Source organism: Acipenser ruthenus, chromosome 58 (assembly GCF_902713425.1).
Source record: "Acipenser ruthenus chromosome 58, fAciRut3.2 maternal haplotype, whole genome shotgun sequence".
In the NCBI taxonomy this organism is placed as follows: domain Eukaryota; kingdom Metazoa; phylum Chordata; class Actinopteri; order Acipenseriformes; family Acipenseridae; genus Acipenser; species Acipenser ruthenus.
Genome location: NC_081246.1, coordinates 4,061,125 through 4,080,032, shown reverse-complemented (window position 1 = coordinate 4,080,032; position 18,908 = coordinate 4,061,125). Strand labels below are relative to the sequence as shown.

Sequence of the window (18,908 nt, the reverse complement as noted above, 5' to 3'; positions counted from 1 at the left end):
CATGACTCTATTAAAACAAAGCATTTATTTCACAAAATACACCTTTTGGACACTAAGTACAGTTTATAATTTTTGGATGTCAGTTACTTTTAGACAACAGTGTTCATCCACAAGAATAACTGCTGGTAAAGGAAAAAAAAGTACACTTGAATATCATTTTCTAAATCAAAATGTCCTCACTGCCATCCTGGGTTATTTTGTACTATTTCTGTAGCCCAACTTGTAATTCACACAAATGCATTTAACTCCAGAACATGACATTGAGTTACTGCTTCACTTTAACTCGGGAGATTTTGACATCACAGCCAAAAGTTTGTGTCCACGGTGAGTGGTTTGGTTGCCTTTGGATCTCATATTTTGGACGTTCTTTGTGAACACACTTTTGGCTGCGATTTCTAAATCTCCTCAATTCAATGGAAGCAGTGACAAACCTGCACCTTCTGTGGAAGGAGCGATATTTACATCTTCCTTTATATCTCCCTATTTATAGAAATTCCCATTGCATAACCAGCCCTCAAAGTGCCACGATACTTATTTCAATTCCAAAACTATAGAACTTAAAATCAAAATACAATGTTGTGGTTGGCATATACATTAAATAACTCACTGGAACCGCATGCAAATCAGGTTCTTCAAAGCCATATGAAGTCTGAAGATCAAATGGAACGTTTTTCCAAGTTCCTCTCGCATGAAATGAATGAAGATGTTCTACAAAACAAACTGTTTCAAATTCAGATGCCACTAAAATATATTGTTCAGCTTCTCGAACAATTCCAGTTATTTTACTAAATACCGCAATTTCGTCTTCTATTTTTATACAAATCAGACGGCCGGTCCGATATTCAGTTCCTGAGTATCTAATCCTAGAAGTAATATTAATTTCACAATCTAAACCAACTTGCAGTTTTTCCGCTATAATTTCACAGTCAGGAAAATCATTTAAAGCTTGTGTTTTAAGAGGTCCACATTCAATAGTCTTTATTGATAAAGACTCCCAGTGGCATGCTGTAGCTATTTGGTGTTTTTGGTCCAGTGATTTGTTAATAGTTTTGAAATTCTTGACACTGTTTTTAATAAACTAGTGCTTTGCCTCAAATCTCATTGCCCAGAAATGCAATAATGGATCTATTTTTCTGATGCATCTGGGATAATGGATCATGAAATGGTGCTTTGGAATCGAATTGCATTGTGGGTATAGCTCTCTGAAAAGCTTATGATGTTCTGCAATTAGGTGCTTGAGATACACTGTCATACCCTCAGCAATCACTGGTGAAAAAACAATATTGAAAATATTTAACAACATCAGAAGCAAGCTCCGATTTTTGTTTCCCTGATTTACAATGTCTCCAAATACTAGGGAAATATTTTTAATTAAGCAGAATGTTTGAATATTATTACTTATTTCTTAGCAGACACCCTTAACCAAGGCGACTTACAATTGTTACAAGATAACACATTATTTTTTACATACAATTCCCCATTTATACAGTCTGGTTTTTACTTGAGCAATCTAGCTAAAGTACCTTGCTCAAGGGTACAGCAGCAGTGTCCCCCCACCTGGGATTGAACCCACGACCCTCCGGTCAAGAGTCCAGAGCCCTAACCGCTACTCCACACTGCTGCCCGCATCGCATTGAGCTCTATCCCATTGCCAGACTGCTCTAGATTGAACCTTGGATGATTCATTCTCTCCAACAAACCATAATTCTAAGAGTGAATTCTATTAATGATGTCATGCTTGGAGATGACACTGTCAGAAAAGCAACTTCATTTCATACTGGGGGACGCCTTCGAGGACATCGCGCATAATATCAAAAGCAAAATGATCAGAAATGAGAAAGAAACTGTAAGTCATTCAGCAAACAATATCGCTTCATTCCAAAGGAGGAGGGTCATGTAGGGTCTGCTAGCAGATCATTGCAATGCTGTTCATGCAAAACTCTGTCACGTAATATGATGTTAGAATCATCGTCGCTGAATACTGACTGAGACGCATTCTTATCAATCAAGCAGAGTCGACAGAAAAAAACTGAACTGAAAGATTCCCTGAACCCCAGAAGTGTGTGCACCCCTAAGGTATCTCCTGTGACCTGAGCAACTGTACCATCAATTGGTTCTTCAGAAAAAGGAACTTTAATTCCAGTACTTTCAAGAATGTTTTAATCATCAACGTGAGGTTGTGGTATAGCATTAAAGCCATACTTTTTAATATCTTCTGTGTGGAACAGTGAAACAAGGTGAATATTCATTAGTGCTGAATTTACCTTTGGTGAAAGATTTCTAAGAATAAAATATAAGCTTCCAATTTGATGTATCCCTTGCTTGGATCCTAATGGGTTTGCAGTTTCAAAGTCATCCTAGTAAAGTTGTATTTGAAATGCATTTCTATGCCGAGAGAAAAGTGGATGATTTCTATAGCAGCTGCCGTCACCAGAAATCTTTATAAACCACGTTTTGTTCACAGGGTTGTACAATAGGATTACAAATGTCTGGACTCCTAAATATAAACTTTAAAGTTTCTAACAATGGAATATAAATACACTTGTCAGTTACAGGATCGTGATCATATGTGCCTGTATCCCGGTTTCTTCTGCTGTCAAATCTTACTCCTAGAGGGACCTCAACAGACTCCACTACACCTCGTTTTTCACTGAAATGTCTTTTCCATTTAGCTTCAGTATTAATGTTTGTAAATAGATTTTCAAAGCTGTCGGTTTCTATCTTGTGTGAGTTAGCTGGTGTTGTTGAAGGTCACATTTCTGATTAAAACCTTTCCCACAATCAGCACAGTGAAACGGTTTCTCTCCTGTGTGAATTCGCTGGTGTGTTTGAAGGTTACCTTTGTGATTAAAACGCCTCCCACAGTCAGGACACTGAAACGGTTTCTCTCCTGTGTGAATTCGCTGGTGTTGTTGAAGGTCACATTTCTGATTAAAACCTTTCCCACAATCAGCACAGTGAAACGGTTTATCTGTACTGTGAGTTAGCTGGTGTTTTCGAAGGACACATTTCTGATAAAAACCTTTCCCACAATCAGCACATTGAAACGGTTTCTCTCCCTTGTGAATTTGCTGGTGTGCTTGAAGTGAAGTTTTACGTTTAAAACCTTTCCCACAATCAGCACAATTAAACGGTTTATCTGTACTGTGAGTTAGCTGGTGTCTTTCAAAGCTTCCTTTCTGATGAAAACGCCTCCCACAGTCAGGACACTCATACGGTTTCTCTCCTGTGTGAATTTGCAGGTGTGCTTGAAGTGAAGTTTTCTGATTAAAGCCTTTCCCACAATCGGCACATTGAAATGGTTTATCTGTACTGTGAGTTAGCTGGTGTCTTTGAAAGTGTCCTTTCTGATTAAAACGCCTCCCACAGTCAGGACACTCATACGGTTTCTCTCCTGTGTGAATTCGTTGGTGTAACTGAAGTCTACATTTATGAGTAAAACTCTTCCCACAATCAGCACAGTGAAATGGTTTATCTGTACTGTGTGTTAACTGGTGTGTTTGAAGGTTACCTTTGTGATTAAAACATTTCCCACAATCAGCACAGTGAAATGGTTTATCTGTACTGTGTGTTAACTGGTGTGTTTGAAGTTTACCTTTGTGATTAAAACCTTTCCCACAATCTGCACAGTGAAATGGTTTATCTGCAGTGTGAGTTAGCTGGTGGGTTTGAAGGTTTCCTTTGTGATTAAAACGCCTCCCACACTCTGAACACTGAAACGGTTTCTCCCCTGTGTGAATTCGCTGGTGTGTTTTCAGCTTTCCCCGGTCAATGAAATTGGTGCCACATTCAGTACAGTGATACAAGATCTGCTCTGAAGGAATCTGCTGGGGAGTTTGTAGGGAAATGAAGTTGCCCTGGGTTGCAGAACTGTCAGGATGTGGAGTCGCTGTATATCCCACAGGAAGTGGTCGACTATCTTGTGCAGAAAGATTTCTCAGTTTCTTCACATATTCATCTTTGGGTGTCGACTCTCTGTGTTTCTGCTTACGCTGCAGTTTCCCATCAGTAGAGATTTTGCTCTGGGGTGCTGGAGTGGAGGTGCGTCTTCCTAGATCTGCTTTAGAAGCGCAGGAAACAGAAGCCAAGGTTACTGCACAGCATTGAATCACAGCCACTTTCCTGCAAGGCTTCACCTCACAGCCATCACTGTTAACAATCACAACATTGAAAAGCAAGAAAGATGATAAACTCTTTAGCCTTCACAAAACAATTGCAATTCTTATATAAACTGTATTTTTGACATTCTACTCACATGCTGTGCTGCTCGTGGACGGCATCGCTCCTTCCTCCTTTCCATCTGCAGCTCTTTCCTGAGGGGGGTGATGTTTCCTCTGAATGGACCCCAGCACAGTGCCCTCTTCTCCAACACCAGAATCAGTGTGTTCAGAGACAGGCTGATTGGGTTTCATGCAGATCTGTTCAGGAGGATAATCTTCACAATGGCTAGATTCCAGTTTAACTATATTCTCCTCCAGTGTATCGACTTTATTTTCTTTACTAACTTCCTCTGTGATGTGATCACACTCCAGCTCTACGGCCTCCTCTTTAATGTGGACAGGTTCAAGTTCAGGGATCTCTTTACTTTCTACAATTGTCAGGTCTGTAATCTCCATTATTCTTCCACACCACTCCTGATCAAAGATTTCCTCTTGTGTGTAAACAGCTTCTATCACTGGCCCCTCCTCTGCTTCACTGAAAGCAGGTCTCTCTCCAAAATCTGCGTGAAACAAAATTATACATGCTTTTAACTCTCACTGTACAAATAAATACAAGCATGTAATTCTGTGGAGTTTATAACTGTATGAAATAACACATCATGGATATTATATATGCAACATTGTGAACAGAGCCTTCTTCAAGGAAACACAATCATTACAGTAGTGCTGTATTTAATTGTATTTTATTTTTAAATGACTGGAAGGCATACAAGAACCATAACATTATTAAAAATCACCTTTAACTCTGGTGAATAACCCCTGGTTCTCAATCCTCGGATGGTTTTGTTTCTTACAGTCCGTGTTCATGTTTCCCAGGGCTTGTTTGATGTTTGCATCCGCAGCGCTGACACACAGGCGCACCGCTTTCAACTCGCTCTCTGATATTTCCAATCTCAGCTTCAGACTTTCATTCTCTTTCTCCTTTCCAGCCATTTCCATTCGGAATTCAGTGAATTTGCCGCCGACAACTTTTGTGATTTGGCACAAGACGGTGTCTACAGCCGCTTTCACTGCGTGCTCGATGGTAGAGGCGAGCTCGTCTTGAAAGAACGACACGGAGACGCTGACGTCCATCTTCACTGACTGTTAGCTTGAGACTGATATCCTTTCTGTATTCACGCTTTTATTATGAATAATATTGGGAGCCTCTCTTTGTTATTCAGTCAGCACTTGACTTATTTAGCAAGTTTCTCTGCTGCTGCAGCTCAACAACCCCACGCAGTCCCACACACACAATGTAAACAAACCCGCACACACTTCCGCTTCCTCCCTGCTCCCATGGAGACGAGCGCGTCGTGACGTCACGTTAGCGGATTGGCGCCTCCTGCTGGAAACACAGCCTTAAACCTAAACTCAAACCCAACACGTAACCCTAAAACTAACTCTTAAAATTCCCATTACACGAGAGTAGATGTTAAAACGTCATGCTGTTTTGAACTTGGCTCTCGCCAAGATAAGCAACAACTAAGACGTAGCTTTACAGTAAACTAATGTGATCCATCTGTGTCTCCATCCATTTGCGCTTCCTTCCATATGATGATGTAGATACCCTTCTGTCTGGTGTTGTGGCAGAATGGCTGAAGTGTAATGCTGGCTCCAGGGATCAGCTTATTTTGCCTCCCTGGCGCATCAGCACACACAACGGCTGCGATGCTGGCTCCGGGGATCAACCACAGTGCGGTCTCCCCAGCGCATCAGCAGGACAGCCGTCTGGATTGAGCTAAGTAGGGTACATCTCTGGGGTCTTCAAGTGGGCACCTTCCATCCTCAGTGTTTCGTCGACTAGCCCACGACACCTCAAGAGTGCTCGACGGTGATTCTGGCGTCCCAGCATCACCCCCCTCCGTCCCCCACTCAACTCAACCCAGCTTACTTACCTGTACATCAGCGTTTCTTTCTTTCTTGTGCTTGAGATCCCCAGCCAGAATCTTTCCGTCTCAACCACAGCCAGTTGCTGCTCCTCTCTGCTGCTTCAGATAAGTTCTTCACTGTGCGACGCAACTCTTGGCCGCTGAATCCGACGTCTCTGAGAAACCGGGTTGTAGAGTGTGCCAGGACACTTTATAAGAGATATTCGTCTGTGCTGGGATGTACACTCACGGCAAAAGTGTGCCTTCACCATACCTGACTTCCCAGAAATAGTGTTGAACAGGGTGGGGAGGCTGTGTGGTCCAGCGGTTAAAGAAAAGGGCTTGTAATCAAGAGGTCCCCGGTTCAAATCCCACCTCAGCCACTGACTCATTGTGTGACCCTGAGCAAGTCACTTTACCTCCTTGTGCTCCGTCTTTCGGGTGAGACGTAGTTGTAAGTGACTCTGCAGCTGATGCATAGTTCACACACCCTAGTCTCTGTAAATCGCCTTGGATAAAGGCGTCTGCTAAATAAACAAATAATAATAATAATAATACTAACACCTGTCCCCATAATTCCGGAACACTGCACGACAGAACGGGATTTTGAAGTTGCCTTTAATTGAGCGCTAAACCTTTGCTAAATTGATCCAGTTAATTAATTATCTCGAGGCAGCATGACAATACAATAATATCTTTTAACAAATTAAATAAACGAAGTACCATCATAAATGTTTATATTGTAGCGAGCACAGGGATTAACGGAGACACGCACACAATAGCTATTTTAGGTAATGCAGTTTATTAAGCAGCTAACAGCAAGTCAGCGCCCTCCAACAACAATAATTCCGTTTCTCCCCTACCATAGTTTGTACTCCCAGCATCCTCTGCTGCACATTAACCAAATGTGGGGGACTGGCTCCGGGCACAGCGCCCTATTCGCCGACAGGTGGCAACGGCGAGTCAGTCCAGCCGTGCCCGTTACTATATATATATAGTGAAACTTATTAACAGGATGTAACATTAATTAACAACTAATTACCAGGATATAAAAAGCAACATTTTTTAAATATTGAGAACTGAAAAACTAATTTTACAAAATAAAAAAGTATATTATTATTATTATTATTATTATTATTATTATTATTATTATTATTATTATTTTGTAAGAATTATATTATCACAGTGATTTGGATCATTTAAAAGCAGTATAAATTAAGCACGTGTTTAGCGCTCAATTCGCGTGTTTTTTTCTTTCAGTTTCAGGGCAACTTAAAAACCGCGCCACGTCCCAAAGTGTCCCGGAATTATAGGTCCAGGTGGCAGCCCTCGTTTTCACAATACTGACACCTGATTGGCTGAGCTATTAAAGGCTCTATATTGGGAACGGCTCTATGGGAATTTAATATATATATATATATATATATATATATATATATATATATATATATATATATATATTTAAAAAAGCCATGGTCCAGGATAAATATTGATTTTAAACACATAATCAGAAAATAAGTAATTCATTTTTTATTTCATAATAAAATTACTCTGCTGTTAACTCGCTGCAGTTATCAACTTATTCCTTAGCTGATGTCCTTATCCAGAGTGACTTACAATTGTTACAAGATATCACATTATTTTTACATACAATTCCCCATTTATACAGTTGGATTTTTACTGGAGCAATCTAGGTAAAGTACCTTGCTCAAGGGTACAGCAACAGTGTCCCCCCACCTGGGATTGAACCCACGACCCTCCGGTCAAGAGTCCAGAGCCCTAACCACTACTCCACACTGCTGCCCATATAAACCATTTCAACACAAAATAACAAAACCGGGAAGATAATGTTACTGTTTCTGACCGGGACAAAAACATGAAGTCTGAAAACTGGCAAGCCCGGCTTTACCGGGGCGTCTGGTCACCCTGGTCAAGGAATCCATTGCCGTCAGCTTCCATCCGGGTGCTTCCAGCAGGAGGCGCCAATCCGCTAACGTGACGTCACGACGCGCTCGTCTCCATGGGAGCAGGGAGGAAGCGGAAGTGTGTGCGGGTTTGTTTACATTGTGTGTGTGGGACTGCGTGGGGTTGTTGAGCTGCAGCAGCAGAGAAACTTGCTAAATAAGTCAAGTGCTGACTGAATAACAAAGAGAGGCGCCCAATATTATTCATAATAAAAGCGTGAATACAGAAAGGATATCAGTCTCAAGCTAACAGTCAGTGAAGATGGACGTCAGCGTCTCCGTGTCGTTCTTTCAAGACGAGCTCGCCTCTACCATCGAGCACGCAGTGAAAGCGGCTGTAGACACCGTCTTGTGCCAAATCACAAAAGTTGTCGGCGGCAAATTCACTGAATTCCGAATGGAAATGGCTGGAAAGGAGAAAGAGAATGAAAGTCTGAAGCTGAGATTGGAAATATCAGAGAGCGAGTTGAAAGCGGTGCGTCTGTGTGTCAGCGCTGCGGATGCAAACATCAGACAAGCCCTGGGAAACATGAACACGGACTGTAAGAAACAAAACCATCCGAGGATTGAGAGCCAGAGGTTATTCACCAGAGTTAAAGGTGATTTTTAATAATGTTATGGTTCTTGTATGCCTTCCAGTCATTAAAAAATAAAATACAATTAAATACAGCACTACTGTAATGATTGTGTTTCCTTGAAGAAGGCTCCGTTCACAATGTTTCATATATAATATCCATGATGTGTTATTTCATACAGTTATAAACTCCACAGAATTACATGATTGTATTTATTTGTACAGTGAGAGTTAAAAGCATGTATAATTTTGTTTCACTCAGATTCTGGAGAGAGACGTGCTTTCAGTGAAGCAGAGGAGGGGCCAGTGATGGAAGCTGTTTACACAAAAGAGGAAATCTGTGATCAGAAGCGGTGTGGAAGAATAATGGAGATTACAGACCTGACAATTGTAGAAAGTAAAGAGATCCCTGAACTTGAACCTGTCCACATTAAAGAGGAGGCCGTAGAGCTGGAGTGTGATCACATCACAGAGGAAGTTAGTAAAGAAAATAAAGTCAATACGCTGGAGGAGAATATAGTTAAGATGGAATCTAGCCATTGTGAAGATTATCCTCCTCAACAGATCTGCATGAAACCCAATCAGCCTGTCTCTGAAGACACTGGTTCTAGTGTTGGAGAAGAGGGCACTGTGCTGGGGTCCATTCAGAGGAAACATCACCCCCCTCAGGAAAGAGCTGCAGATGGAAAGGAGGAAGGAGCGATGCCGTCCACGAGCAGCACAGCATGTGAGTAGAATGTCAAAAATACAGTTTATATAAGAATTGCAATTGTTTTGTGAAGGATTAAGAGTTTATCATCTTTCTTGCTTTTCAATGTTCTAATTGTTAACAGTGATGGCTGTGAGGTGAAGCCTTGCAGGAAAGTGGCTGTGATTCAATGCTGTGCAGTAACCTTGGCTTCTGTCTCCTGCGCTTCTAAAGCAGATCTAGGAAGACGCACCTCCACTCCAGCACCCCAGAGCAAAATCTCTACTGATGGGAAACTGCAGCGTAAGCAGAAACACAGAGAGTCGACACCCCAAGATGAATATGTGAAGAAACTGAGAACTGACTCGGTTCAGAATCTTTCTGCACAAGATAGCCGACCACTTCCTGTGGGATATACAGCGACTCCACATCCCGACAGTTCTGCAACCCAGGGCAACTTCATTTCCCTTCAAACTCCCCAGCAGATTCCTTCAGAGCAGATCTTGTATCACTGTACTGAATGTGGCACCAATTTCAGTAACCGAGGAAAGCTGAAAATACACCAGCGTATTCACACAGGAGAGAAACCGTTTCGCTGTACAGAGTGTGGAAAGAGTTTTAATCAGAAAGGACACCTTCAAAGACACCAGCGAATTCACACGGGAGAGAAACCGTATGAGTGTCCTGACTGCAGGAGGCGTTTTACTCGGAAAGAAAGCCTTCAATTACACCAGCGAATTCACACAGGAGAGAAACTGTACGAATGTCCTGACTGTGGGAGGCATTTTAATCAGAAAGGTGACCTTCAAACACACCAGCTAACTCACAGTACAGATAAACCATTTCACTGTGCTGATTGTGGGAAAGATTTTAATCATAAAACTTTACTTAAAGCACACCAGCAAATTCACAAGGGAGAGAAACCGTTTCAATGTGCTGATAGTGGGAAGAGTTTTAATCATAAACGTAAGCTTCAAAAACACAAGCGAATTCACACGGGAGAGAAACCGTACGAGTGTCCTGACTGTGGGAGGCGTTTTACTCGGAAATATAACCTTCAATCACACCAGCGAATTCACACGGGAGAGAAACCGTATCACTGTGCAGATTGTGGGAAGAGTTTTAATCATAAACGTAACCTTCAATCACACCAGCGAATTCACACGGGAGAGAAACCGTTTCACTGTGCTGATTGTGGGAAGAGTTTTAATCATAAATGTAACCTTCAAAGACACCAGCTAACTCACACAGGATAGAAACCGACAGCTTTGAAAATCCATTTACAAACATTAATACTGAAGCTAAATGGAAAAGACATTTCAATGAAAAACAAGGTGTAGTGGAGCCTGTTGAGGTCCCTCTAGGAGTAAGATTTGACAGCAGAAGAAACCGGGATACAGGCACACATGATCACGATCCTGTAACTGACAAGTGTATTTATATTCCATTGTTAGAAACTTTAAAGTTTATATTTAGGAATCCAGACATTTGTAATCCTATTGTACAACCCTGTGAACAAAACGCGGTTTATAAAGATTTTTGGTGACGGCAGCTGCTATAGAAATCATCCACTTTTCTCTCGGCATAGAAATGCATTCCAAATACAACTTTACTAGGATGACTTTGAAACTGCAAACCCATTAGGATCCAAGCAAGGAATACATCAAATTGGAAGCTTATATTTTATTCTTAGAAATCTTTCACCAAAGGTAAATTCAGCACTAATGAATATTCACCTTGTTTCACTGTTCCACACACAAGATATTAAAAAGTATGGATTTAATGCTATACTACAACCTCACGTTGATGATTAAAACATTCTTGAAAGTACTGGAATTAAAGTTCCTTTTTCTGAAGAACCAATTGATGGTACAGTTGCTCAGGTCACAGGAGATACCTTAGGGGTGCACACACTTCTGGGGTTCAGGGAATCTTTCAGTTCAGTTTTTTTCTGTCGACTGCTTGATTGATAAGAATGTGTCTCAGTCAGTATTCAGCGACGATGATTCTAATATCATATTACGTGACAGAGTTTTGCATGAACAGCATTGCAATGATCTGCTAGCAGACCCTACATGACCCTCCTCCTTTGGAATGAAGCGATATTGTTTGCTGAATGACTTACAGTTTCTTTCACATTTCTGATCATTTTGCTTTTGATATTATGCGCGATGTCCTCGAAGGCGTCCCCCAGTATGAAATGAAGTTGCTTTTTGGCTCTCTCTCTGACAGTGTCATCTCCAAGCATGACATCATTAATAGAATTCACTCTTAGAATTATGGTTTGTTGGAGAGAATGAATCATCCAAGGTTCAATCTAGAGCAGTCTGGCAATGGGATAGAGCTCAATGCGATGCGGGCAGCAGTGTGGAGTAGTGGTTAGGGCTCTGGACTCTTGACCGGAGGGTCGTGGGTTCAATCCCAGGTGGGGGACACTGCTGCTGTGCCCTTGAGCAAGGTGAGGGAAACAAAAATCGGAGCTTGCTTCTGATGTTGTTAAATATTTTCAATATTGTTTTTTCACCAGTGATTACTGAGGGTATGACAGTGTATCTCAAGCAGCTAATTGCAGAACATCATAAGCTTTTCAGAAAATAGAAGACGAAATGCCGGTATTTAGGAAAATAACTGGAATTGTTCGAGAAGCTGAACAATATCTTTTAGTTGCATCTGAATTTGAAACAGTTTGTTTTGTAGAACATCTTCATTCATTTCATGCAGGAGGAACTAGGATAAACGTTCCATTTGATCTTTAGACTTCATATGGCTTTGAAGAACCTGATTTGCATGCGGTTCCAGTGAGTTATTTAATGTACATGCCAACCACAACATTGTATTTTGATTTTAAGTTCTATAGTTTTGGAATTGAAATAAGTATCGTGGCACTTTGAGGGCTGGTTATGCAATGGGAATTTCTATAAATATGGAGATATAAAGGACGATGTAAATATCACTCCTTCCACAGAAGGTGCAGGTTTGTCACTGCTTCCATTGAATTGAGGAGATTTAGAAATCGCAGCCAAAAGTGTGTTCACAAAGAACGTCCAAAATATGAGAACCAAAGGCAACCAAACCACTCACCGTGGACACAAACTTTTGGCTGTGATGTCAAAATCTCCCAAGTTAAAGTGAAACAGTAACACAATGTCATGTTCTGGAGTTAAATGCATTTGTGTGAATTACAAGTTGGGCTACAGAAATAGTACAAAATAACCCAGGATGGCAGTGAGGACATTTTGATTTGTAAAATGATACTCAAGTGTACTTTTTTTCCCCCTTTACCAGCAGTTATTCTTGTGGATGAACACTGTTGTCTAAAAGTAACTGACATCCAAAAATTATAAACTGTACTTGGTGTCCAAAAGGTGTATTTTGTGAAATAAATGCTTTGATTTAATAGAGTCATGTGTCTGGATCCCTTTTTAGAATTTGTATGAAGTGTATTTAATTACTGCTTTGTCTTACAAGTATTCCTGTAGCATAGTATTTAATCTATGAAGCTGAATATTTATGAGTGAGTTAAAATTACTAAATAGCAGTGTGACATTTACACTTACACCACAATATAGTTAAACTTACCCTGAATGAGATGACATTTAAAGTACCTTCCTCACAGCCTATGTTACTTACCGTGACCCAGTGATTGCAAGACACATTGAGAATCTGTACAAATCCCTGAGCCGGTGAGCTGAAGGAAGTCAGCTGTGTCAGGCTGGTGACAGCATACAAACCTCCCACCTGTGGGTACTGTCTACGTAGCAGAGCCTGGCTGTGGTCCATCACCTCATCACCCCTCCACAGGTGCTGTCCAACACAATAAAACAAATGACTCCTAATTCTGCCCCCCCTCCCCCTTCATTGAGAATGGCAGTCTTTCTTGTCTTCATCGGTCACAACCCTACAGAGACACTCTCCAGTCTTCTCAGGTACTTACCTAACAGATAAAACAAAAGGAAAGATAATACTACAGTAAACACTTCAATGAGTGGAGGTTTTTAAATGAATGTTTTTAAAAAGAATGACCTAAAACCTATTCAAAAGAATCAGAACCACTGACAATACCGACATGTGGAAAACTGTCTCTGCCCTTTATAATGGTCATTTCTTAGACTCTTAAGTTACATCATTTATATATATATATATATATATGTATATATTCTTCTTTAATACAAATTCTGTTTTCTGGTTCTCACATTTCTGCTATTAGTTATATATAGTTATATATTTAATCTTTTAAACCTTTTCTTTCATATTATATATATATATATATATATATTACACACACACACGTTTATTATTTATTTAGATGTACATCTTCAAAAATACAGGGCGGCTTCAATAACTTATAATGTATTAATATTAATTTTCAATATTTCTCTATTTTTTTTTACCTTTCAAAACGAATGTACTGGCTTTCTTTCTGATACCCCTCTTCTCCTCTTAGGTGGCTTGTTCAGGATACTCACCTGTGCTGAGGTAGCGATATACCGCTCTCAAGTGATCCATATCGATTCATAAATGTAGTTTTCTGAGGGGGAAAAAAACACAGTATTACAAATTTGTCCTGTAAAAAGAGAAATTATTTGATTACAATTGTACGACGGCGCCAACGAACTCCAACTGTCAGTGTCAAGATCTGTGGAGCAAAAGCAGTGACGCGCATAGCAACAGAACGCTGACATGTCACATGACTCAGGGGGGGACAAATTTGCCACGAGACCGTCAGCTTCCATCCGGGTGCTTCCAGCAGGAGGCGCCAATCCGCTAACGTGACGTCACGACGCGCTCGTCTCCATGGGAGCAGGGAGGAAGCGGAAGTGTGTGCGGGTTTGTTTACATTGTGTGTGTGGGACTGCGTGGGGTTGTTGAGCTGCAGCAGCAGAGAAACTTGCGAAATAAGTCAAGTGCTGACTGAATAACAAAGAGAGGCTCCCAATATTATTCATAATAAAAGCGTGAATACAGAAAGGATATCAGTCTCAAGCTAACAGTCAGTGAAGATGGACGTCAGCGTCTCCGTGTCGTTCTTTCAAGACGAGCTCGCCTCTACCATCGAGCACGCAGTGAAAGCGGCTGTAGACACCGTCTTGTGCCAAATCACAAAAGTTGTCGGCGGCAAATTCACTGAATTCCGAATGGAAATGGCTGGAAAGGAGAAAGAGAATGAAAGTCTGAAGCTGAGATTGGAAATATCAGAGAGCGAGTTGAAAGCGGTGCGTCTGTGTGTCAGCGCTGCGGATGCAAACATCAGACAAGGCCTCGGAAACATGAACACGGACTGTAAGAAACAAAACCATCCGAGGATTGAGAGCCAGAGGTTATTTACCAGAGTTAAAGGTGATTTTTAATAATGTTATGGTTCTTGTATGTCTTCCAGTCATTTCAAAATGAAATACTATTAAATACAGCACTACTGTAATGATTGTGTTTCCTTGAAGAAGGATGTTCACAATGTTGCAAATATAATATCCATGATGTGTTATTTCATACAGTTATAAACTCCACAGAATTACATGATTGTATTTATTTGTACAGTGAGAGTTAAAAGCATGTATAATTTTGTTTCACGCAGATTCTGGAGAGAGACGTGCTTTCAGTGAAGCAGAGGAGGGGCCAGTGATAGAAGCTGTTTACACACAAGAGGAAATCTGTGATCAGGAGTGGTGTGGAAGAATAATGGAGATTACAGACCTGACAATTGTAGAAAGTAAAGAGATCCCTGAACTTGAACCTGTCCACATTAAAGAGGAGGCCGTAGAGCTGGAGTGTGATCACATCACAGAGGAAGTTAGTAAAGAAAATAAAGTCAATACGCTGGAGGAGAATATAGTTAAGATGGAATCTAGCTGCCTTGAGGATTGTCCTCCTGAACAGATCTGCATGAAACCCAATCAGCCTGTCTCTGAAGACACTGGTTCTAGTGTTGGAGAAGAGGGCACTGTGCTGGGGTCCATTCAGAGGAAACATCACCCCCCTCAGGAAAGAGCTGCAGATGGAAAGGAGGAAGGAGCGATGCCGTCCACGAGCAGCACAGCATGTGAGTAGAATGTCAAAAATACAGTTTATATAAGAATTGCAATTGTTTTGTGAAGGATTAAGAGTTTATAATTTCTCTTGCCTTTCAATGTTGTAATTGTTAACAGTGATGGCTGTGAGGTGAAGCCTTGCAGTAAAGTGGCTGTGATTCAATGCTGTGCCGTAACCTTGGCTTCTGTTTCCTGCGCTTCTAAAGCAGATCTAGGAAGACGCACCTCCACTCCAGCACCCCAGAGCAAAATCACTTCTGATGGGAAACTGCAGCGTAAGCAGAAACACAGAGAGTCGACACCCCAAGATGAATATGTGAAGAAACTGAGAACTCGCTCGGTTCAGAATCTTTCTGCACAAGATAGCCGACCACTTCCTGTGGGATATACAGCGACTCCACATCCCGACAGTTCTGCAACCCAGGGCAACTTCATTTCCCTCGAAACTCCCCAGCAGATTCCTTCAGAGCAGATCTTGTATCACTGTACTGAATGTGGCACCAATTTCAGTAACCGAGGAAAGCTGAAAAAACACCAGCGTAGTCACACAAGGCAGAAACCCAATCACTGTACAGAGTGTTGGAAGACATTCAGACTTGCAACTGGATTAAAACTACACCAACCTATTCACACAGGAGAGAAACCGTTTCACTGTGCAGATTGTGGGAAGGGTTTTAATCAGAAAGTATATCTTCAAGCACACCAGCGAATTCACACGGGAGAGAAACCGTTTCACTGTACAGAGTGTGGGAAGACATTCAGATTTGCAACTGGATTAAAACTACACCAACGTATTCACACAGGAGAGAAACCGTATGAGTGTCCTGACTGTGGGAAGAGTTTTAATCACAAAGGTAACCTTCAAACACACCAGCGAATTCACAAGGGAGAGAAACCGTTTCACTGTGCAGATTGTGGGAGGAGTTTTAATCAGAAAGGTGAGCTTCAAATACACCAGCTAACTCACAGTACAGATAAACCATTTCACTGTGCAGATTGTGGGAGGAGTTTTAATCAGAAAGGTGAGCTTCAAATACACCAGCTAACTCACAGTACAGATAAACCATTTCACTGTGCAGATTGTGGGAGGAGTTTTAATCAGAAAGGTGAGCTTCAAAAACACCAGCTAACTCACAGTACAGATAAACCATTTCACTGTGCAGATTGTGGGAGGAGTTTTAATCAGAAAGGTGAGCTTCAAATACACCAGCTAACTCACAGTACAGATAAACCATTTCACTGTGCAGATTGTGGGAGGAGTTTTAATCAGAAAGGTGAGCTTCAAAAACACCAGCTAACTCACAGTACAGATAAACCATTTCACTGTGCTGATTGTGGGAAGACATTCAGAGGTGCAACTGGATTAAAACTACACCAACGTATTCACACAGGAGAGAAAACATACGAGTGTCCTGACTGTGGGAAGAGTTTTACTCAGAAATGTAACGTTCAAGCACACCAGCGAATTCACAAGGGAGAGAAACCGTTTCACTGTGCTGATTGTGGGAAGAGTTTTAATCAGAAAGGTGCTCTTCAAAAACACCAACGTATTCACACAGGAGAGAAACCGTATGAGTGTCCTGACTGTGGGAGGCGTTTCAGATACAAATGTAACCTACAAACACACCAGCGAATTCACACAGGAGAGAAACCGTTTCACTGTGCTGATTGTGGGAGGCGTTTTAATCAGAAAGTTGAGCTTCAAAAACACCAGCGAATTCACAAGGGAGAGAAACCGTTTCACTGTGCTGATTGTGGGAAGAGTTTTAGTCAGAAAGATGAGCTTCAAAGACACCAGCTAACTCACACAGGAGAGAAACCGTACGAGTGTCCTGACTGTGGGAGGCGTTTTAATCAGAAATGTAACCTTCAAACACACCAGCGAATTCACACAGGATTGAAACCGTATGTGAGTCCAGTATGTGGGAGGAGTTTCAGTCGAAGACGCAGCCTCAGAACACACCACATAACCCACACTGGAGTGAAACCTTTTGAGTGTAGTGAGTGTGGGAAGAGATTTGTAGAGTCAAAAAAACTAAAGAAACACAGTCTAGTTCACAGAGATTGTCAGTCAGGACACTTAAAAACAAAAAAAAGAATTTAGTTTACTCAATAAAAGCATCTCAATCACACCAGAATACCAAAGCAGACCCTGCGTCTCTGTCGTCGGTTTCAAATGCAGGCAACTGTGAAAATAAACTAATTCAACTCAAAAAATCCCAAGCCTGCTGTGCATGCAAATGATTGTAGCCCTGTTTCCTACAGCAGTGCTTCTGAAACTGGGGAGGCACAGAATGTACCCTGGGGGGGGTGGGGGAAAGCTCATGCAAACATGTGTAGAAATGAACGCACACATCTTAACCTGTATATATATTAAAACAAATGCTACTGCTGACACCTCCTGCCACACGAAGTACCGCAGACAAGAGGAAGGGTCCCAGGGTGTCAGCTTCAACAACATTACTGGGGAGTGGCTTCCAGACCCTCACCAGTCTCTGTGTAAAAAAAAGTGCCTCCTATTTTCTTCTCAATTTAAGGGTCTATATTTTCAGTGACAGATCTTAGAACATTAGTAGCTACACCACAACCCTGCAGATTTGCAATTACACACTCACACATTTCCTGGGTGAGATCCTTTGTCTCGTAGCAGCTTTGTGAAGTACCCGGTGATTCTAAAGAAAAATCATTCAAGTCGCTTTGCCGGTCAGAGATACTTATATCTGTCATTGGAAATATGGAGGAACTTGTGCATGAATTGCATTCAGATATAAAAGATGATGTAATGGGCTTCGTATCTTCTCACAACATCATTAGATCTAAGATGGAGCAAAGCTTCGACAGCTTTGAAAATCCATTTACAAACTTTAATACTGAAGCTAAATGGAAAAAACATTTCAGTGAATAATGGGGTGTATTTGTATTTTGATTTTAAGTTCTATAGTTTTGGAATTGAAATAAGTATCGTGGCACTTTGAGGGCTGGTTATGCAATGGGAATTTCTATAAATATGGAGATATAAAGGAAGATGTAAATATCACTCCTTCCACAGAAGGTGCAGGTTTGTCACTGCTTCCATTGAATTGAGGAGATTTAGAAATCGCAGCCAAAAGTGTGTTCACAAAGAACGTCCAAAATATGAGATCCAAAGGCAACCAAACCACTCACCGTGGACACAAACTTTTGGCTGTGATGTCAAAATCTCCCGAGTTAAAGTGAAGCAGTAACACAATGTCATGTTCTGGAGTTAAATGCATTTGTGTGAATTACAAGTTGGGCTACAGAAATAATACAAAATAACCCAGGATGGCAGTGAGGACATTTTGATTTGTAAAATGATATTCAAGTGTACTTTTTTTTCCTTTACCAGCAGTTATTCTTGTGGATGAACACTGTTTTCTAAAAGTAACTGACATCCAAAAATTATAAACTGTACTTGGTGTCCAAAAGGTGTATTTTGTGAAATAAATGCTTTGATTTAATAGAGTCATGTGTCTGGATCCCTTTTTAGAATTTGTATGAAGTGTATTTAATTAGTGCTTTGTCTTACAAGTATTCCTGTAGCATAGTATTTAATCTATGAAGCTGA

The 18,908-nt window shown here is 41.1% G+C and overlaps 4 protein-coding genes across 4 annotated transcripts; 3 read left to right on the top strand and 1 right to left on the bottom strand.

Annotated features, from left to right (window-relative positions):
- Positions 1 to 6: 6 nt before the first annotated feature.
- On the bottom strand, positions 7 to 8,029 carry LOC131724901 (gastrula zinc finger protein XlCGF26.1-like). Its single transcript, XM_059017901.1, has 2 exons — positions 7,980 to 8,029; positions 7 to 4,149 (listed from the first exon to the last, which is right to left on the bottom strand). Exons 1-2 carry the CDS (start codon positions 8,027 to 8,029, stop codon positions 2,718 to 2,720), a joined length of 1,482 nt encoding a protein of 493 aa, XP_058873884.1. The 3' UTR covers positions 7 to 2,717.
- An 888-nt stretch (positions 8,030 to 8,917) lies between these two features.
- Positions 8,918 to 12,697, top strand: LOC131724900 (gastrula zinc finger protein XlCGF52.1-like). The gene is made up of 2 exons (XM_059017900.1): positions 8,918 to 8,961; positions 9,442 to 12,697. Exons 1-2 carry the CDS (start codon positions 8,918 to 8,920, stop codon positions 10,550 to 10,552), a joined length of 1,155 nt encoding a protein of 384 aa, XP_058873883.1. The 3' UTR covers positions 10,553 to 12,697.
- A 1,354-nt stretch (positions 12,698 to 14,051) lies between these two features.
- LOC117967221 (uncharacterized) lies at positions 14,052 to 15,344 on the top strand. Its single transcript, XM_059018147.1, has 2 exons — positions 14,052 to 14,633; positions 14,869 to 15,344. Exons 1-2 carry the CDS (start codon positions 14,297 to 14,299, stop codon positions 15,339 to 15,341), a joined length of 810 nt encoding a protein of 269 aa, XP_058874130.1. The 5' UTR covers positions 14,052 to 14,296; the 3' UTR covers positions 15,342 to 15,344.
- A 76-nt stretch (positions 15,345 to 15,420) lies between these two features.
- LOC131724899 (gastrula zinc finger protein XlCGF26.1-like) lies at positions 15,421 to 18,806 on the top strand. The gene is made up of 2 exons (XM_059017899.1): positions 15,421 to 15,425; positions 15,467 to 18,806. The coding sequence occupies exons 1-2, from the start codon at positions 15,421 to 15,423 to the stop codon at positions 17,424 to 17,426; spliced, it is 1,965 nt and encodes a 654-aa protein (XP_058873882.1). The 3' UTR covers positions 17,427 to 18,806.
- Positions 18,807 to 18,908: the final 102 nt, after the last annotated feature.